Below are 20,129 nucleotides of genomic sequence, written 5' to 3' on the forward strand. Positions count from 1 at the left end.
CACCCATGAGAGGACAGCGGGGGCAGGCAGGAAAGGAGGGAGGAGGCAAGAGGAGAGGAAGGGAGACGAACCGCTGAGGTGTGAGGAAGGGGGGAGGACGGGAGTGAGGATGACTGCACACGTGTTTTCCATTCTCTTGTCTCCCGCCGTCTCTTGGCTTTCTCGCCTCTCTGTCCGTCTCCGGTGACAGCTCGGCTCTTCGGCGGGTTTGCGCGGCGTGTGTTTGTGGCGCGGCTTGGTGCGCCGAAGCGAGGCGGCGCTTTCTGTTTGACGCTCAAGGCGAACGGAGGCGATGCCTTTGTCGGCTGCTCTCGGGCGTGTGTACCTTTTATGAATGTTTTTTTTTTTTTTTTTCCCCGACAAGAAATTGTAAGAAAGCGAAAGCAAAACGGGGGATCTGCTGACCCCCCCCCCCTCCCTTTTCTTTTTGACTCCTGAATGCCAGATCCGGACTTGTTTTCTGTATCGGGAACAGCCGAAAATGCACACTAGCCGACTTGAGCCTGCAGGCCCGTAGCTTAATCTTAATCTGCATCTTTCTTTCTTTTCTTTGTCCTTTGTTGTTATCTACAAAGGTGTAAGATGTTTGTATTGCTGCGGTACTCTCGATTTGGTAACCACCACCACCACCACCTGAAGCGCTATTTGTACACGTCTGCTTTTGATGCACGTCAGTCAATTTGCAGCCAAAGTTCAGCTTTTTTTGGGGGGGGGGGGGGGGGATAAATTTTCATTCTGCAAAAAAAAAAACAAAACAACAACAACTGGAATTGAGCACGTCGGGTTTCAAGGTTTGAGCGTGGTCTTGGTCCACGTGCACCCGCTTGTGATGACGGACTTAGCCCGTGATCTGCGTGGTTGGAAAGTCAAGATTTTCTGTTGCTGTATCTTTTTTTTTTTTTTTGGTTGGCAGATAAATGTGTGGAATGTGTGCTTCTGGACTGTTTACCTGATTGGCAAACTGGGACACAGGTCTGGCTGTGTCAGCAGATGGGTTTCTCCCTCGTCACACACGGCCTGCACGCCCAAACAGAACAGACCTTTGATCTGGAACAAGTTAATGGATGAACTACAGACCCCCGGACTTGAAAGGCCAAAACATGTGGGGGTACACACACACACACACACCCACACCCACATACATCTTGTGTGTCGAGCGTGCGTGCATGCATGTGTTAATTAGCGCTTGTTAATTAACGGAGGTGTGTGTTTGACGTGATTTCACACGTTCTCGCTGAGTCTCAGTAAGCATCACACTGTGCCGGGCGTTGAGGAGCCTTGTTGGCTGCACATTTTGAAGACCCTCGGGTTTACGGTCGCGTTTGTTTGGGAGGGTCCAGACCGAGGTGGACAGGAGGGTCGCCGAGTCGGTGCTTCTCCTTTCCCCGGTGCAGCCGGTTTGAGGTTGAGCTGGTTTGGAAACAGTGTATTTTGTTAATATCGGTGCCAGATTGTCACGTCTTTCAGGACGTGAGTGGTCATATTAAACGGAACAAGATGGGGGCGTCCGCGTGGCGTAGCGGTCTATTCCGTTGCCTGCCGACACGGGGATCCCCGGTTCGAATCCCCGTGTTGCCTCTGGCTTGGTCGGGCGTCCCTGCAGACACAATTAGCCGTGCCTATGAGTGGAAAGCCGGATGTGGGTGTGTGTCCTGGTCGCTGTATTAGCGCCTCCTCTGGTTGGTCGGGGCTCCTGTTCAGGGGGTAGGGGGAACTGGGTGGAATAGCGGGATCCTCCCATGCGCTTCGTCCCCCTGGTGAAACTCCTCACTGTCGGGTGAAAAGAAGCGGCTGGTGACTCCACATGTATGGGAGGAGGCGTGTGGTGGTCTGCAGCCCTCTCCGGATCGGCAGAGGGGGTGGAGCAGAGACCGGGACGACTCGGAAGAGCGGGGTGATCGGCCGGATACAATTTAGGAGAAAGGGGGGCGGGGCAAAAACACAGAACTAGATGGACTACTTCATGTAGACGGTCCAGGCCCTGTTCTACTGTCTGGGCAGCTTGAGTGAAATCCAAAGGTCACGTTTCTGTCTGACAACTTGATGAAGTACATTTCCAGATTACGAGGCGAGACCCATAAACCTGCTGAGTGTATGTGGGCCGTTGCCAGTGCAGGTCAGGAACTGCACTTGCAGACTTGGGATGGTTTGGTTCTGTATTTCTGAGGGACTACGGTGTCAAAGGTCACGTTGTTAATCATTTAAATGTATGCGCTCCCCCGCATTTCGTCGGTTTGCCACGAGTGATTAAAAAAAAGCACACAAACTCCTCCACCTGAGGTGTGGAAAACTCTTAAATGTTGGCTTCTCTGTGTGCTCGAGTCTTAAAACTGGATTTTCGCCTCCAGTCCCGAGACCCTAAAAGAGATGGGAGGGTATTCGAAGCGATCAGAGTGGTATGCAGAATGTTTTTGTGCAAAGACGGCTTTGGTTGCGTAACAGAGTGTAAACCGGAGTCAAGCGGCGTCCTTAACTAAGAGGAAAAGTGGATCACAAAAGTGGCCTCACGAGTCCTGGAGTTGGGAGACATTCCCGGCAAGCTCATGTCATGGAATGTTGTCTAAATATATAAAATATATTATATAAATATGTTGTCAGGTTGTTAAATTGTAATATTCCAGATTAGTGTGTATTGCCAAACTAGATTTGCTTTAAAAAAAAAAAAAGAAAGAAGAATGATTGGGTTGTTCATTCATTCATTCATTATCCAAGCTACTTATCCTAACTAGGGTCGCGGGATGCTGGAGCCTATCCCAGCAGCCATTGGGCCTTGGCAGCCTGTCCAGGGTGTCTCCCCACCTGCCGCCCATGCTCAGTGACTGATTGGGTTGTTCTGTTTTGTCCCCCCCCCCCCCCCTCCCTGTTTTTTTCTCCTCAATTGTACCCGGCCAATTACCCCACTCTTCCGAGCCGCCCCGGTCGCTGCTCCACCCCCTCTGCCGATCCGGGGAGGGCTGCAGACTACCACATGCCTCCTCCCATACATGTGGAGTCACCGGCCACTTCTTTTCACCTGACGGTGAGGAGTTTCACCAGGGGGACGTAGCACGTGGGAGGATCACGCTATTCCACCCCCCCCCCCGAACAGGCACCCCAACCGACCAGAGGAGGCGCTAGTGCAGCGACCAGGACACATACCCACATCCGGCTTCCCACCTGCAGACACGGCCAATTGTGTCCGTAGGGACGCCCGACCAAGCCGGAGGTAACACGGGGATTCGAACCGGCGATCCCCGTGTTGGCAGGCAAGGGAATAGACCGCGACGCCACCCTTGGGTTGTTTTCTTATTTCACATTCACTCCCCGGTGTCAAACCCACGGCGCCCGCACCATTATGTCTTACCAGGAGGTGAAGGTTAAAAAGTGGATTTTCCATGACGTGCACCTTTTTTTCCACCAGTAAGAGTGCGACACCTAAGTTTTGGAGGTGAGGTTAATCATCTTTTATTTAGGGTGATGTAGAAATCATTTCACATCCGACGCACATCGGTGCAGTTTTAAAAGCCCGTTGTGACCGTGTGGCTGAGCGCGCCCACAACACTTGGTTTTAAAATGGTTTTCACCTCATAATTTGCATGCAGGGCGGCACGGTGCCGCGGTGGTTAGAGCGGTCGCCTCACAGCAAGAAGGTCCTGGGTTCGAGCCCCGGGGTAGTCCAACCTTGGGGGTCGTCCTCTGTGTGGAGTTTGCGTGTTCTCCCCGTGTCAGCGTGGGTTTCCTCCGGGTGCTCCGGTTTCCTCCCACAGTCCAAAGACATGTAGGTCAGGTGGATCAGCCGTACTAAATTGTCCCTAGGCGTCTCCCTGCCTGCTGCCTAATGACTGCTGGGATAGGCTCCAGCATCCCGCGACCCTGAGTAAGGATAAGCGGATTGGATAATGGATGGATGGATGAATCTGCATGCACCATGTTGTGGGAAAGTGCTATAAACATTGTGTTATTACAGTTCTTTGACACACCATGTGGTGCAACCCGGACACATTGTCAGTCCTGAACCCCGGTTCATCAGCTGTTTCGGGTCTTAACACCAGACACCCTCACCCGAGCGACCCAGCCGGGGGTGATCGAGCCCCGACTTGTTTCCGGGTAGCGCATTACGCCGCCCCTCTTCACCCAGAGCCAACGGGAAGCCTTTTCAGCGGTTTCCAGGATGTCCCTAATGGCTCGTCTTCCTTGCGGCGTACAAATCCCCAGGAGTCCCAGGACCCGGTGTAGAGACTGGCCAGCAGAGATCATAGTCATAAGGATACCGAAAGTAAAAGTTGTGAACCTTAACCATGCTTGTATCTTCCTGTTTTTCCAGTTTTTTGGGTACGTTGTCATGCGGAAACGGTGCCAAGTAAAAGGGCAGGTTTACCGGTAGGATGTGTGAGAACGAGCCTAAAAAAAAAAAACCGTGCCCTGTACTCGGATGGAGGATGGATGAGTCCTGCGTGGCCCTGTGTCTTTGTAAGGCGATGCATAGAAATGGTAAATGATGAACCCGAGCCTTGCTTTCAGCCAAGTGACACGCGGTAATCACTGTAAATGTTCTACCATGTAAACCCGTTGACAAACCGTCCGATATAAAGTGCAAACAAGTCATGGGTGCAAGTCGGTTAGCGATTAGACATGAGCATTGTTTCTCTGTCTGTCCCTGTGGGAGTCTGAGAGGGTGAGGCGAGGACAACTGTATGGGCGTTCCCTCTGTAGATTATTCAGGTGGAGCCGTCTGCAGCGGTTGTGGGGATATCGGTCAGGAGAAAGACTTACCTGTACCTTGCTCTGTTTGTGAGTCTTAGAGGCCACTGTTGGGTAAGAGATGACACTGATCAACGATATATGTGATCGGTACTTCACCATCATCTACATCCCTGCTGGTGTGTAGCGGTACTACACCGATAGTCGATATCGGACTACTGATGACAGCTGCAACTGCGTTCACTACTGGTGGTGTCAGGTTTTCATATGACAAGCTGTCAGCGGGCGGCACGGGGGGCGCGGTGGTTAGTGTGCTCGCCTCACAGCGAGAAGGTCCTGGGTTCGAGCCCCGGGGTTGTCCAACCTTGGGGGTCGTCCCGGGTCGTCCTCTGTGTGGAGTTTGCATGTTCTCCCCGTGTCTGCATGGGTTTCCTCCGGGGGCTCCGGTTTCCTCCCACAGCCCAAAGACATGTAGGTCAGGTGGATCGGACGTACTAAATTGTCCCTAGGTGTGGATGTGTGTGTGTGTGTGTGTGTGTGTGTGTGTGTGTGTGTGTGTTGGTCCTGTGATGGCCTGGCGGCCTGTCCAGGGTGTCTCCCCGCCTGCAGCCCAATGCCTGCTGGGATAGGCTCCAGCATCCCGTGACCCTGAGAGCAGGCTAAGCGGTTTGGATGGAGTGGGTTGTATTGTCTCTCCTTTTCTGCAGCTCTTCAGTCCTGCGCGGTCCAAGTTTGACACTGAACTGACTTTTTAGGACGGCAAACAAAATTGGGTCTTTTCAAAGTGTCAGGTTGCTGAATTTGGTCTTTTTTAAGGACTGGCAACCGGGGCAATTGGTTGAAGCTTTCTAACTTAAGAATTGGGATATTAGAGAAAAGCAACGCCGTGTTGTTTGGCGGTGTTTCTGATTTAATGTGTTTTAACTTGGGAGGCCAGTTGAAACCCGGGTGCGAGTGTGCTCTTCTGCCTCGTGCAGCTTCTCTCGATATTACGTCGAACGCGAGTCGGCGTGTCTTGAAATCCTCGGATCGGACACACAGAAAGTGTGTTTTCACTTAATGTCTCAGTTCAGCTTGGTTTTTCCTGTCGGGCGATGCGCCGAGCTGTCATGGTAGTTTTTAGAGGGTGTTAAATGCAGAGATCACACACTATCTCTCTTCTGAATATTCATAATACACAATACACTGATCAGCCAAAACATTAAAACCACTGACAGGTGAGGGAATAGCATTATCTTGTTACAGTGGCACCTGTCAAGGGGTGGGAGGTATTGGGCAGCAGGTGAACAGTCAGTTCTTGAAGTGGATGTGTTGGAAGCAGGAAAAATGGGAACGCGTAAGGATCTGAGCAACTTTGACAGGGGCCAAACTGTGATGGCTGGACGGCTGGGTCAGAGCATCTCCAAAACGGCGGGTCTTGTGGGGGTGTTCCCGGTATGCAGTGGTCAGTATCTACCAAAAGTGGTCCAAGGAAGGACAACCGGTGAACCGGCAACAGGGTCATGGTTCATGGATGTGCAAGGTGAGCGGAGGCTAGCCCGTCTGGTCTGATCCCACAGAAGAGCTGCTGTAGCTCAGGTTGCTGAAGACGTTACAGCTGGCTATGACAGACAGGTGTCAGAACACAGTGCGTCACAGCTCGCCGTGTGTGGCGCTGTGTAGCTGCAGACCTGTCCGTGTCCATGACGACCCCTGTTCAATGTGCACGTGAGGACACCTTCGGAGGTCTTGCGGAGTCCTCGATGGGTCAGAGCTGTTTTGGCAGCACGAGGGGGACCTGCACCATATTAGGCGGGTGGTTTTAGTGTTTAGGCTGATCGATCGGTGCACGTCACCTGATTTGAACTTTGTCAAACTTTGACCATGTTTAACTTGGAAGCAGGGCTCGTGTTGCAGAACAGCCTGCTGGTGTTTCATATACTAAGGGACCGAACCTAAAATGGACTAAAGTGCTGATTGAGTTGTGTTGTCAGTGTTTTATATAATAGTGCTCCCAGTTTGGGCTTTCTTATCAAACTTGGATCTGTGACAGAGGTGAAGGAAACTTGCCGTTCTGTATTGATTTAACACTGGTAGCCCACTGCAGTGGGACAATTACTGCAAAGTACCCGGTACCTAGTGCCCAAAGTACCCGGTACCTATGCCCAAAATACCCGGTACCTAGTGCCCAAAGTACCTGGTACCTAGTGCCCAAAGTACCTGGTACCTAGTGCCCAAAGTACCTGGTACCTATGCCCAAAATACCCAGTACCTAGTGCCCAAAGTACCTGGTACCTAGTGCCCAAAGTACCTGGTACCGAGTGCCCAAAGTACCCGGTACCTAGTGCCCAAAGTACCCGGTACCTAGTGCCCAAAGTACCTGGTACCGAGTGCCCAAAGTACCTGGTACCAAGTGCCCAAAGTACCTGGTACCTAGTGCCCAAAGTACCTGGTACCTAGTGCCCAAAGTACCCGGTACCTAGTGCCCAAAGTACCCGGTACCTATGCCCAAAATACCCGGTACCTAGTGCCCAAAGTACCTGGTACCTAGTGCCCAAAGTACCTGGTATATAGTGCCCAAAGTACCTGGTACCTAGTGCCCAAAATACCTGGTACCTAGTGCCCAAAGTACCTGGTACCTAGTGCCCAAAGTACCCGGTACCTATGCCCAAAATACCCGGTACCTAGTGCCCAAAGTACCTGGTACCTAGTGCCCAAAGTACCTGGTACCGAGTGCCCAAAATACCTGGTACCTAGTGCCCAAAGTACCTGGTACCGAGTGCCCAAAGTACCTGGTACCGAGTGCCCAAAATACCTGGTACCTAGTGCCCAAAGTACCTGGCACCGAGTGCCCAAAATACCTGGTACCTAGTGCCCAAAATACCTGGTACCTAGTGCCCAAAATACCTGGTACCTAGTGCCCAAAGTACCTGGTACCGAGTGCCCAAAGTACCTGGTACCGAGTGCCCAAAATACCTGGTACCTAGTGCCCAAAGTACCTGGTACCTAGTGCCCAAAGTACCTGGTACCGAGTGCCCAAAGTACCTGGTACCGAGTGCCCAAAATACCTGGTACCTGGTGCCCAAAATACCTGGTACCTAGTGCCCAAAGTACCTGGTACCTAGTGCCCAAAATACCTGGTACCTAGTGCCCAAAGTACCTGGTACATAGTGCCCAAAGTACCTGGTACCGAGTGCCCAAAGTACCTGGTGCCCAAAATACCTGGTACCTAGTGCCCAAAGTACCTGGTACCTATGCCCAAAGTACCTGGTACCTATGCCCAAAATACCCAGTACCTAGTGCCCAAAGTACCCAGTACCTAGTGCCCAAAGTACCCGGTACCTAGTGCCCAAAGTACCTGGTACCGAGTGCCCAAAGTACCTGGTACCGAGTGCCCAAAGTACCTGGTACCTAGTGCCCAAAATACCTCGGTACAGCCCAGAATACACATGGCTTGGTTCACTGTGTCCTGTCCGCCACGGCGCCTTTTAAAACAACATAGATGACCACTGCCCATGTCATCGGAGTGAATTTAAGCGCTTGCGGCGTGCGGCGGTCGTGTTATTGCAGAAGAGGAACAAGGTGTGCACACATCCAGGATATATTAAGCTGCAAGACAAAAAACAGAAAAACCAGAATGAAGGAGTTAGTAAGGTCTGCACACTAGCTTGCTCCTAGAAACTATTTTATTTGGTAATGTTTAGATCAGTAAGATGTCCCCGGGCCAGGCTGTCGTGTCATTTCCCAGCATGCATCATCTCGCTGCTGTAAACCAATAGCGGTTTTGAAAATCATCCCTCCAAAAACACTTCCCAATAAAGTAGTTGTGTTCAGGGTTTGGGTTTTATTGTTTTGTTTTGGTTGTTTTTTTTTTTTTTTTGGACGTTTCAGTGTTCACCGCAACCAACTGCTGAGCCAAACCAGTGGCTGGACAGCATGGAGCCAAAAACCAAGCGCACCCTCAAACCACCATCGCTTCAAAAACAACAACAACAACAACACAACAGCAGACCTGTCATTCTGTGGTGGGGCTGGATTGCAAGTTGGGTTGAGATTGCTTCAGTACGTTGCATTTTTTCCTTGTGAGCAAAGTCTTAGTTATGCGAGCTCTTGCCGGTACATGTTTAATTGTTGGCCTCCTCCAGGAGCGAGGAGAGGAGAGGAGTGGAAAAGAAAGGAGGAGGAGAAGCTTGTCCCCCAAAACCTCTAATTGTCCAATGGGTTGTTGGGGGAGCTAAAGAATGAATAACAGGAAGAACGAGAGACGAGAGAATGAAGGGAAGAGTGAAATACAGATGGGGGGATGGATGGATGAGAGAGAGAAGAAGAAGTAAAGGAGGCCCCAGTGTGCTTAGTTAGTTACTTATTTGCTTATTAAATTCCTGCATCAGTGAATTGAGAACAATGTTCATACTTTTGATGACATCAGAGGACAGAGCCTTGACCGACTACTCCCTTGATTTTTTTTTTCCTTTTCTTTTTTTGGTGGGGTGGGTTACCGGGCAGGTTGGATCGCTGTGTAAACCGGTATCGGGTCAACATTCTTGTTTAGTCGAGGGAAAAAATGTCTTTACTTGGTATCTGTGGCCCTACTGGGTTTGCATCAATCTCTGTTGTTCTATTAGGTGGAATTGAATGTGGTGGGTTTCTCATCTGCTCATGTGACTCTCATGCGATCACTCTTATGTAATCACTCATGCAGTCAATCTCATGTGATCACTCTCATGTGATCACTCATGTAGTCAATCTCATGTGCTCACTCTCATGTGATCACTCATGTAGTCACTCTCATGTAATCACTCATTAATCACTCTCAGGTGATCACTCATGTGATCACTCATGTAGTCACTCTCATGTAATCACTCATTAATCACTCTCAGTTAATCACTCTCATGTAATCACTCATTAATCACTCTCAGTTAATCACTCTCATGTAATCACTCGTAATCACTGTCGTGCTCACGCTCATGAGAAATCACTCATGTAATCACTCATGTAATCTCTCATGTAATCACACAGATTTGTCGGGTCGTTGCCAGTGGCACATCGTGCAGAATGCGACACACACTCACATCACACTTATCGACTCGGTCAACATGCACAGTTTAACTCGGTAATCAGATATGGGTTGTTTTTTTAAAAGAAGATGTAAACAGGCGGGCAAAAAAAAATTGGATATAGGTGAAAAGTTGGAACTGCACAAGACCTGCATGATAAATGTCGTCTTAGAGACCAAAGTGGCTCGTGGAGCAGGAGATGGGTAGGGTGCAAATATTGGCAAATTTAACAAAATCCGCTAAAATTTACCAGCATTTGGCTGGTGGCAAGTGTTAACCTACTAATCCGGTCTTGTTTGTTGTTTAAGCCCTCTTGTTATCCATGCCGACCTCGATTCCCCAAAGTGTCAACTTTCAGCTGGGGCGTCCGGATAGTAGCGGGTCTATTCCGTTGCCTAACGCCATGGGCATCGCTGGTTCAAATCCCCGTGTTACCTCCGGCTTGGTCGGGCGATCCCTACAGACACAATTGGCCCTGTCTGCGGGTGGGAAGCCGGATGTGGGTATGTGTCCTGGTCGCTGCACTAGCGCCTCCTCTGGTCGGTCGGGGTGCCTGTTCGGGGCAGAGGGGGAATTGTGGGGAATAGCGTGAACCTCCCACACGCTTCGTCCCCCTGGCGAAACTCCTCACTGTCAAGTGAAAAGAAGCGGCTGGTGACTCCACATGTATGGGAGGAGGCATGTGGTAGTCTGCAGCCCTCCCCGGATCGGCGGAGGGGGTGGAGCAGCGACGGGGACGGCTCCGAGAGCGGGATGATTGGCCGGGTACAATTGGAGAGGAAAAAGGGGGTGTGGGGGGGGACTTCACAGGAGTTGGTAAACACTAGTTTCACCTCCTATCAACATGATAACTTGTCAATGGTTTGGCTTTGTTTCAGGAGCAGAAAACCTGGCTTGCCTATGGGGGGTAGCCTAAATGTTGGGTGAGAATCGGATAGTGCTGGAGATGCGAGGTTGATGAAGGATGCTGACAAAAGCTCATTTGTTTTCTCCTGGTCAGGCACCGGCCTGGAGAAACCGTATCCGTCCCATTGTGTGAGGCCGCCATGTGACTGGATATACAGTTTCAGGCCTGGCTCATGCTGTGTGCACTGTTAACTCAGTGTGGCGGCATTCAGCCACTGACTTCTGCTTTGTCCGTGACTTTTTGACTTGACTAATACACGTGTGAGTCGGTCAGGATACACACCACGACTAGTCAAAGAGGAAAAAAGGATTTTCTAGTGGCAGTGTGACCTTTCCCCCATATTTCATGTGACGCCTTGTAATCTCTTATGCAAACTTTTGGCATTCTTTCGACCGCCACGTGCTCACTCCTTCTGCCATAGTTTTCATTGTCTTGTCCTTCGCTCTCTGAGGTGAATGTGTTCCTACCAGCTAAGTTAGACGCCGTTTATCATATGGGTAATGGATGTGCGGCCGGCCGAGCCGAGTGCCTTTACAGACCTTTACCTCCGAAGGGTTCTCGGTTTTGACCAGGAAAACATCACCGGTTATATGACACGGGACATTTTTTTCTCGCATCGGTCGACACACCGGAGGGTCCGTACGTTTTTCATAGCTCTCTGTTAACAAGGGATATAAAAGATGGTGATTGTGCAGATAATGGGACAGTGTATTTGCTTGCAGGGATGCAATATATCCGGTTTGCATTGGCAAAGGGACAGGTTTATGGTGCAAAAAAATGAACGCACCGGATTGGCAATTACTCTTTGCCAGTGCGCCCGTGCTTGCTCGCCGGAGTAGCCAAATTCCTCAGACATGATTTTTCCAATTAATCCTCCGTGTCACGGGATTTGTTGTGCTCTTGTGGGGAAGCCTTTTCATTTTCAGTTTATGGTGAACATATGGTTAACAAGCAGTATGATGCTGCAGGGAGTGTATACACACACACACACACACACACACACACACACGTGTGTACAGAGGCTGTTGAGTAGACACCAGGGGAAGCCGGTGAGAACAAAGTGATTAATCTAGATCTAGGCTCATAAAAAGCTCTCCTGCCATCTGCATGTTAGCTTGACAGGTTTAACGGCATTGCAATCAAAGAGATTTCAAATTTAATAGGAGCGTTTTAGTTCACATTGTGGATAGAATTATCCAACAAATGGCCCGCCTCACGCTAGGAAAGCTCCGCGCCCCTCCAGTCTCCATATACACATAGTCAAAGTCTTAGAAATGACTATCTGATGGCTGGCCCTCTTGGTTCATTGCTTAAGTAAATTGACACGTTTGCAGCTTTTTTTGTTTCTTATCCGCACTTATTTCATTAACAAAGAGACAACGTTGAACAGAATGGTTAAATCACTGTTCAAACTCAATTAGCTTCAGTAATTGCAGTACCACCATTTGACCACGTAGTGGCAGCAGAGCACTGCCAGTCAGCTGTTGGCTCTAATTAGGCAGCAGAAGAAGTTTCTAGTCTAGCAAACCCAGCGCCAAACAGCCCTGGTCTGCAAGGCTGGCAGTCTCCTGCAGTGAATGAGGTATTTACCAGTTGATGGAAGCTTCAAAGTGCAGTTTGTGAGTGCGTGTGTGTTTGTTTACTTCAGTGTTTATGTTTGTTTTGCGAAGGCATTAAGAATGTGTGACAATGGGGCGCTTAGAGTAAATGTAGGATTTGGGGGGGATTAGATAGGGGACATGCTGCCATCAAACCATAATGTCAGTGTGCAGCAGGCGCACATGATGGTTGTTTGTTTTTTTTTTTTTCTTCCATTTGTGTGTGTGTGTGTGTGTGTGTGTGTGTGTTAGGTAAATTAAACAAAGAAAGTTGTGTTCCACTATGAAAGAGTCGAATTTGGTGTCAGCCATCCGCACCTGGTGCTGTTTTCTGAGCATAACCCTTTTGCTCAGTGTGCTAAACTAAACGAGGGCGACTTGCCAGAAACTAAAACCATATCGCGGTTTTCTGCCAGTCCGTCGACGGTTAAACCATCAATGTTTGTTAAAACCTTTACGAGTGAACCGTCCTCTGCTGGCACGCTGCGCACCTGAAACGCGTCGCCCCGGCGAGGACACTCGCTGATTGGCTGCTTGCAAATGGGCGCAGCAGCTCATTGGTCGGCCGAATTCCCGCCTCGGTCGCTGTCTCCGAGTGAGACAGACACATCCGGCTGGCCCGGCGATCACCCGCCTCCGGGCCGTGGAGAACCACGTGTTCTTGCGTTCGTAATCTGACGTCACAGCAGCGGGTTTCTCTTGTACCTCCTCGCCTGCCTGGTCGAGTGTGTGTCTGTGTCGCTCAGCGGAGATCGGCCGCTGTAGTTTTGGGTTGGGATGAAAATCGGCGTACACGTGACTCCATGGTGCATGGATGAGTGTAACTGATCTAGATGTTGTCAGCCGTTAAGAGTATTATGTTTGCAACTTTTCTCACACCCCCCCCCCACATGCACCCCCCCCCTCATGCACAATAGTTGCAGGTACTAGGCTGTTGGGTTTGCAGTGATCGTTCCTTTGACGGGGACACCGACTTGATAGCATTCCTTCCCATCTGACCTTCTTACACAGTGATGGCTGTTATAGAAAACCACACCACGCGTGCCAGTTGCATGTGTGAATGTGTGATCGAAGAGGGAACTGATGAATCATTTGGAGTAATCAATTAACTGTTTAGGTTCTGGTTAGGTGTAACCACTGCGGCATGGTGGCACAGTGGTTAGCGCGGTTGCCCCACAGCGAGAAGGTTCTAGGTTTGAGCCCCGGGGTAGTCCAACCTTGGGGGGGTCATCCTCGGTCGTCCTTTGTGTGGAGTTTGCCTGGTCTCCCCGTGTCTGCGTGGGTTTCCTCCGGGCGATCCGGTTTCCTCCCACAGCCCGAAGACATGTAGGTCAGGTAGCTCGGTCCCTAGGGGTGTGTGTGTGTGTGTGTGTGTGTGTGTGTGTGTGTGTGTCTGTCTCAGTCCTGCGATGGACTGGTGACTTGTCCAGGGTGTCTCCCTGCCTGCCGCCCAATGACTGCTGAGATAGGCGCCAGCATCCCGTGACCCCAGTTGGGATAAGCGGCTTGGATAATGGATGGATGGAAGGTGTAACCACTCCTCAAACTCATAAACTCTCAAACATTAATGTTTACCTCCCTCTCTCTCTCTCTCTCTCTCTCTCTCTCTCTCTCTCTCTCTCTCCCGCTCTCTCTCTCTGCGCCAGGATGCTGAGGTTCAGTACGATTCGTGGAGGTCTCGGCCTGTTGGCCGTCAGGAGGGCGTGTCTTTTCTCTCGCTCCGCCCACTCTGCCCCGCAGAGCGCCGAGTATCGACCAATCAAAAAAGTCATGGTGGCCAACAGAGGTAAGACCCCACCCACACAGCGGTGACATCGGTGGTTATACAGGAAGTGATGCCATGAGAAAACCAAAGTAGTTTGTGGGGTGCACAGGTATAATTTGCTAGTGACTTGGATGGGTTTTTGTCAGTATTTCATTTCGTGGTGCGTTGACCATTTTATCTTGGTTTCCGTAGAGAACAATTTTAGATGGCAAACAAAATCAACAAGATTTGGTTGGAAGATGGTGATATTTTTTTTTTTACGTGTGTAAATTGGCAGATATTTGAAAAGAAAAGAAAAAGCGAGTGATAACAGGAAAGTAGCTGTGCACAACTAGCTGATTTACTATCCAACAGTGTGATACTGACATGTGGTTATCAAGAAAATTGTGATTTGCCTTACAGTGACCTGGATTTTATTTGTGAAAGTGTGGAATATTCAAAACCACTGTAATGATGCGAGCTTGAAATTGTATTTTTCCCTGTCACATTTTGCAGTGTCTTGTTGTCCCGTAGTGGATGGATCAAGTCCAGCGCCGATTTAGTTTGCTGTGGTTGACTCGAATTTTTAAAGCCAAGTTGTCTGTGTTTAGTACTGACACGGCACATAGACAAAGCACTATTGTCATCAGGAACTCTTTGTGCGTACATGAAATGAAATGAAATATTGTTGCCCACAGCAGTGCAACACAAAGATAAAAACAAATATCCAAAAACTACAAGAACACTTGTATCTAAACTAACACATATATCCAAACTAAACAAAAAAAACTACTGTTGAAGAGAGCGAACCATGACTGTCGGGGCTGCTGGTCACACAAGGACTCTAAAAACACAGTCAAGGCTAGGCGAGGCCGCCGCCAGACCCCCCTCGGTGTTATCGGAACTGCCGGTCTGCATGGGTTAGCAGTTAGCTTAGCCTGCTCTGCTTCCGCATCCTGTCAGACCACCCTCGGTACTTCCCCCTCGGGCGCAGTTCCGGGCAAGGCCCTGGGCCCACAGGACGCAGCAGACCAGGCTCCCTCAGCCGATCCAACGCCAGCTGTCCCAGCCAGACACCTTCGACACACCTCCCCCCGTACCCCACACAAGGACTCTAAAAACACAGTCAAGGCTAGGCGAGGCCGCCGCCAGACCGCCCTCGGTGTTATCGGAACTGCCGGTCTGCATGGGTTAGCAGTTAGCTTAGCCTGCTCTGCTTCCGCATCCTGTCAGATCGCCCTCGGTGTTTCCTCTTCGGGCGCAGCCCCGGGCAGGAGCCGCGGTCCCTGAGCTCACAGGACGCAGCAGAGCAAGCTCTCCCAGCTGATCCAACGCCAGCTCTCCCAGCCCATCAAATGAAGACACAAACTTAGACATGGACAAAGACAACCGCACAAGGGCAACCATTTTATCTGAAATAAATGGTTCGCGTGCTCTGAATTGTTGTAAAAATCAGAACACACCCGCACCCCAGATGTCTGTCGGAGATTCAGATTCAGTCGAGGACTGGTTTTCTTGCTAACCAAGGTTAACTCAAATCATCAGAGCGCTATCGGGAGGCACGAAATAATACATATCAAGGTTAAACTATAGTCGATGCTTACAGAACTAATTTGAAAATAACGATTTGGAAGTCTTCAGTTCCCCGCTCGCAAACTGCTTAATGACTGACGAGGTTCACATTACCGGAATCGGCGTTGGAGATGGAAACGTTAATAGAAAAGAGCCTGGCGTTGCTGAGCAGCATCGGGCAATCACCGACACGGTCGTTTCGGGCGGGAGGAGACGGCTGCCGCGCGGCGCAGTAATTAGAATCACTGGGCCTTCCCGTCGTGATGGTAACGGCGTCCGGCGAGAGCTGTAGCTTGTAAATGAAGAGGGCGTCGTGGAGATGTGTGCGGGATTTGAGCGCTCGCACACTTGGGCGAGGTAATGTGTTCACGAGTTTTAATTTTGATTGCTTTTAAAGGCTTACAAGCAACTGCCCCCCCCACGACCACGACCACGCCACTCACACAAACACACAGGCCGCGCACTTCGCTCGCAATGCTAATGCACACACGCACATCTTAACCGGTCAGTTGGATTTTTCAATTTTGCGTGTGACTACTTTAGTTCAACTAATTCAGAGTTTTCGTGTACTGGTTCCACTTGAGGGCGCGTATTGTGCAAGATGAAGTTTCCTGCAAATCACAAGTCCATGAACCACACACACACACTTGCATGCTCACCCACCCATATTGTTAGCACGGTGGCCAAGCACTTAATGCATTGCAATCCTTCAGTCCGCAAGTTCCCGACCAATAAAAACGCAGGACATGCACGCCTTCTGTCATACGCTTTACTTCAGCATGACGCGGAGGCAACACCGCATTAGATTATATTCCTCACATTAAAATGCATCGGACTGTGCTAGGTCGCACCGTGTGAGTGTGTGTGTGTGGGGGTGAGGGGTGGGGGGGTGAGAGACAAGACCATCGTATCATATCAGGTTAGATTCCACTTCACCGGACACATCTTCTCATGGCTCCTGTCCCCCTCTCACTGTGTCCTCCCTTCAACCCTGCCGCTTTCTCTCCTTCACTTAATTCCCTCTCTCTGCTTCTTCCTCCCCTCCTCCTCACAGCTTTGTCCCATCCTCCTCTCCCTCCGTATGCACGCTTTCTCTTTCAGCACTTGTCACTTTTGATTTTCTTCCATGTCAGTGCTGTCCCCCCATTACCCCCCCCCCCACACACACACCTTTAGTTCCTTTTCCCCTCCAGCTCCCCTTGGGTGTATAGTTTTTTCTGCCCTTTTGGCCTCTTTAATATTCTTTTACCTCTCTGACTACCCCCCCCCCCAATCATCTTCCCCTTTCTTTTTCTTTTCAAAGCCTTTGTGTTCCCACCGGTCCTCCTGCTCTTGTCCTCCAGCGTGGTTTTACCAACACATCTAGGCAGCTTGAGATTTTGACAAGTGTTTGTCGCTGGGAAAACAAGCGTCTACAGTGTGTATCTGTATGATAAGAAGGCAGTCTTTTGTTTATCCGATACTCTTATTTTTATGTGTTTTCCAGAATGTTGGAATAAACTGGCAGGCCTAATGTGTAGAGTCTGCTGGTGTTTTGGTGCACGTGTAGTTGTGTAGATGTTCCCTTTTATTTTCACTTCTTTTGTCTGAAATATGCAAGATTTGACTCTGATTTAGTGTTGTAGAATGTGTCGCCATTCCTAAAGAGAGTTGATACATAAAAAAAGGTCTATATTCTGCAAGCTGTCTTCATGCATGCTCAATAATCCAGCTAAGAAAATCAAAGAAAGTTGAATCAGTTCATCTGGATTCGTTAAGCGTTGTATCAGGATGAACTGATTCAACTTGCTCTGATTCTGCAAGCTGCTATACCAGATCTTGAACTGTGCAATGATGTACACCCGATTCCCTATGCACTGCATGTTTTAACCTTGTGCTGCATCTCCATCATGCTGCAGACACGTACACACACTGAGCCTGTGCAGAAACTGCCCATTAAATGTGACCTCCTCCCTTGCAGGTGAGATAGCCATCCGCGTGTTCAGAGCCTGCACCGAGCTCGGGATTCGAACGGTTGCCGTCTACTCCGAGCAAGACACTGGACAGATGCACAGGTACACAAATGACTGCTGCGGTAAAGCCGGGTTTAGAATACGGACGGACGGGGCGTCCGGGTGGCGTAGCGGTCTATTCCGTTGCCTACCCACACGGGGATCACCGGTTCGAATCCCTGTGTTACCTCCGGCTTGGTCGGGTGTCCCAACAGACACAATTGGCCGTGTTTGCAGGAGGGAAGCCGGATGTGGGTTTGTGTCCTAGTCGCTGCACTAGAGCCTCCTCTGGTCGGTCGGGGAACCTGTTCGGGGGGGGGACTGGGGGGACTAGCATGATCCTCCCACGTGCTACGCCCCCCTGGAGAAACTCCTCACTGTCAGGTGAAAAGAAGCGGCTGGCGACTCCACGTGTATCAGAGGAGGCATGTGGTAGTCTGCAGCCCTCCCCCGGATCGGCAGAGGGGGTGGAGCAGCAACCAGGACAGCTCGGAAGAGTGGGGTAATTGGCCAGGTACAATTGGGAAAACTCCAAAAAATAAAAGAAAAAAGAACACAAAAGGACTAAACTGTGTACCAAAAGAATTGGTACACAGACATCTTGCTGTATTCATCTTGTCTGTCACCACTGAGGAGTAACCAAAGGCAGCTCATGCTAACCTGCTAACAGCAATTATAGCATTTGCAGCGTTGCTCAGTTTGCTAGCTGTTTTTCAGACAGCCTTGTTAGTATTTAGTGGTGACAGGAAAACATGTTTTATTAGTATTTCTGACATTGCAGGTGGGCAAAAACACATTTCCTAATTTTGACCCACTAAGAGCAAGGCGCTGCCTCGCCGTGTGCCGCTGTAGCGTGGATTAGCCTGTCTTGAGTTCTCTTTTGAATTCAGACTGACTTTCGATGGCTGATGAGTCTCGCTCTACAGGCACTTGGGGGCTGCCACTTGTCGCCACTTACTCCTCCTTCCGTTTCTTCCCTCTCTCTTCCGTCCAGCCTTTGTTTCCCTCCATTAATCTGTTTCCCCCCCCCTTCACCCTGCTCCTCCCTTCATCTCCACGTTGTGGAGAAAAACCAAATTGTAGATAAGGGTGCTAGCTTGAATAATGGTGTGCTTTGTTCAACTGAAAGCTGCCGCATGTGGGGTTAAAATGAGTCTGAAAAAGCTGCCACGAGAACAATGACGTTGGGATTTCACTGTTTGTGTGTGTGTGTGTGTGGGGGGGGGGGGTTATGATGAACAGATACTTATACCTGGGTTGGTGTTAAAACTATGTTCCTGAATTTACTTCACTCCCTCCATCCTTTCCTCTCAACTTAAAGTCTTTTACTTGTAACTTCACAGGCAGAAGGCGGATGAAGCGTACCTGATTGGGAAAGGCCTGCCACCTGTTGCTGCATACCTGCATATTCCTGATATTATCAAAGTTGCCAAGGTAAGATCATATACACTAAAGGAAGGCTGTGTGTGTGTGGGGGGGGGGATGCTACACTGGTGACCTCATTTTGCCTCCCTGTGGTATAAAATATCAAGCTTAAGCTTGCTTTGACTTGTGAGATGATATAAAGAGTAGCTGACGTGAAGAGGCAGGCTGAGCAATCTTTAAGCTTCCTTGAGCAGTCTTGCAGCTCATCCTGCTATACCTGCCTCCCCTCGTGCATTTCAAAAAAATAAATGAGGAATATTTAGTAAATAGCATGGTGGCCCAGTCATTAGCACTGTTGCCTCACAGCAAGGAGATCCTGGGTTTGAACCCCAGGCCGTCTCGGGTCGTTTCTGTGTGGTGTTTGCATGTTCTCTCCATGTGTGTGTGGTTTCCTCTGGGTATTGTGGTTTCCTCCCACCATCAAAAAGACATGCATAGGGGCATCTGGATAGTGTAGCGGTCTATTCCGTTGCCTGTCAACACGGGGATCGGCGGTTTGAATCCCTCTCTTACCTCCGGCTTCGCCGGGCGTCCCTACAGACACAATTGGCTGTGTCTGCAGGTGGGAAGCCGGATGTGGGTATGTGTCCTGGTCGCTGCACTAGCACCTCCTCTGGTCAGTCGGGGCGCCTGTTCAGGGGGGAGGGGGAAGTAGGGGGAATAGCGTGATCCTCCCACACGCTACGTCTCCCTGGCGAAACTCCTCACTGTCAGGTGAAAAGAAGCGGCTGGCGACTCCACATATATCGGAGGAGGCATGTGGTAGTCTGCAGCCCTCCCCGGATCGGCAGAGGGGGTGGAGCAGCAACCGGGACGGTTCGGAAAAGTGGGGTAATTGTAATTGGCCAAGTACAATGGGTCGAAAAAAGGGGTAAAATCTCCCCATCCCCCCAAAAAAGACATGCATGTTAGGGTTAATACTCCTGCTTGTGTCCTTGAGCAAGTCAATGGAAAGAAGAAGTGGAGTTGTGTCCCCGGGCGCTGCAGCTGCCCACTCCTCCTATACAATAGGACGGGCTAAATGCAGAAGACAATATTGCACTGTAACTTGTACAACGACAAATAAAGTGGCTTTCTTCCTTCTTTCTCATAAAATTAAGACCCGGAATTGTGTTAATTTCTTTCTGATCCATTCAAATGTGTGCAACTGTCAGGTTCAAGGGCCATGATGACAAT

At 50.0% G+C, this 20,129-nt stretch overlaps 1 protein-coding gene across 1 annotated transcript in view; it reads left to right on the forward strand.

Moving 5' to 3' along the window:
- LOC130130374 (pyruvate carboxylase, mitochondrial) overlaps positions 1-20,129 on the forward strand; it is a 469,779-nt gene that overhangs the window by 9,901 nt on the left and 439,749 nt on the right. The window contains exons 2-4 of the mRNA XM_056300064.1: positions 13,868-14,007; positions 17,498-17,591; positions 18,872-18,962. Of these exons, the coding sequence (XP_056156039.1) occupies positions 13,868-14,007; positions 17,498-17,591; positions 18,872-18,962 (325 nt within the window). The remainder of the gene's footprint in view (positions 1-13,867; positions 14,008-17,497; positions 17,592-18,871; positions 18,963-20,129) is intronic.

The sequence above is a fragment of the Lampris incognitus genome, chromosome 20, assembly GCF_029633865.1.
Source record: "Lampris incognitus isolate fLamInc1 chromosome 20, fLamInc1.hap2, whole genome shotgun sequence".
Taxonomy (NCBI): Eukaryota; Metazoa; Chordata; class Actinopteri; order Lampriformes; family Lampridae; genus Lampris; species Lampris incognitus.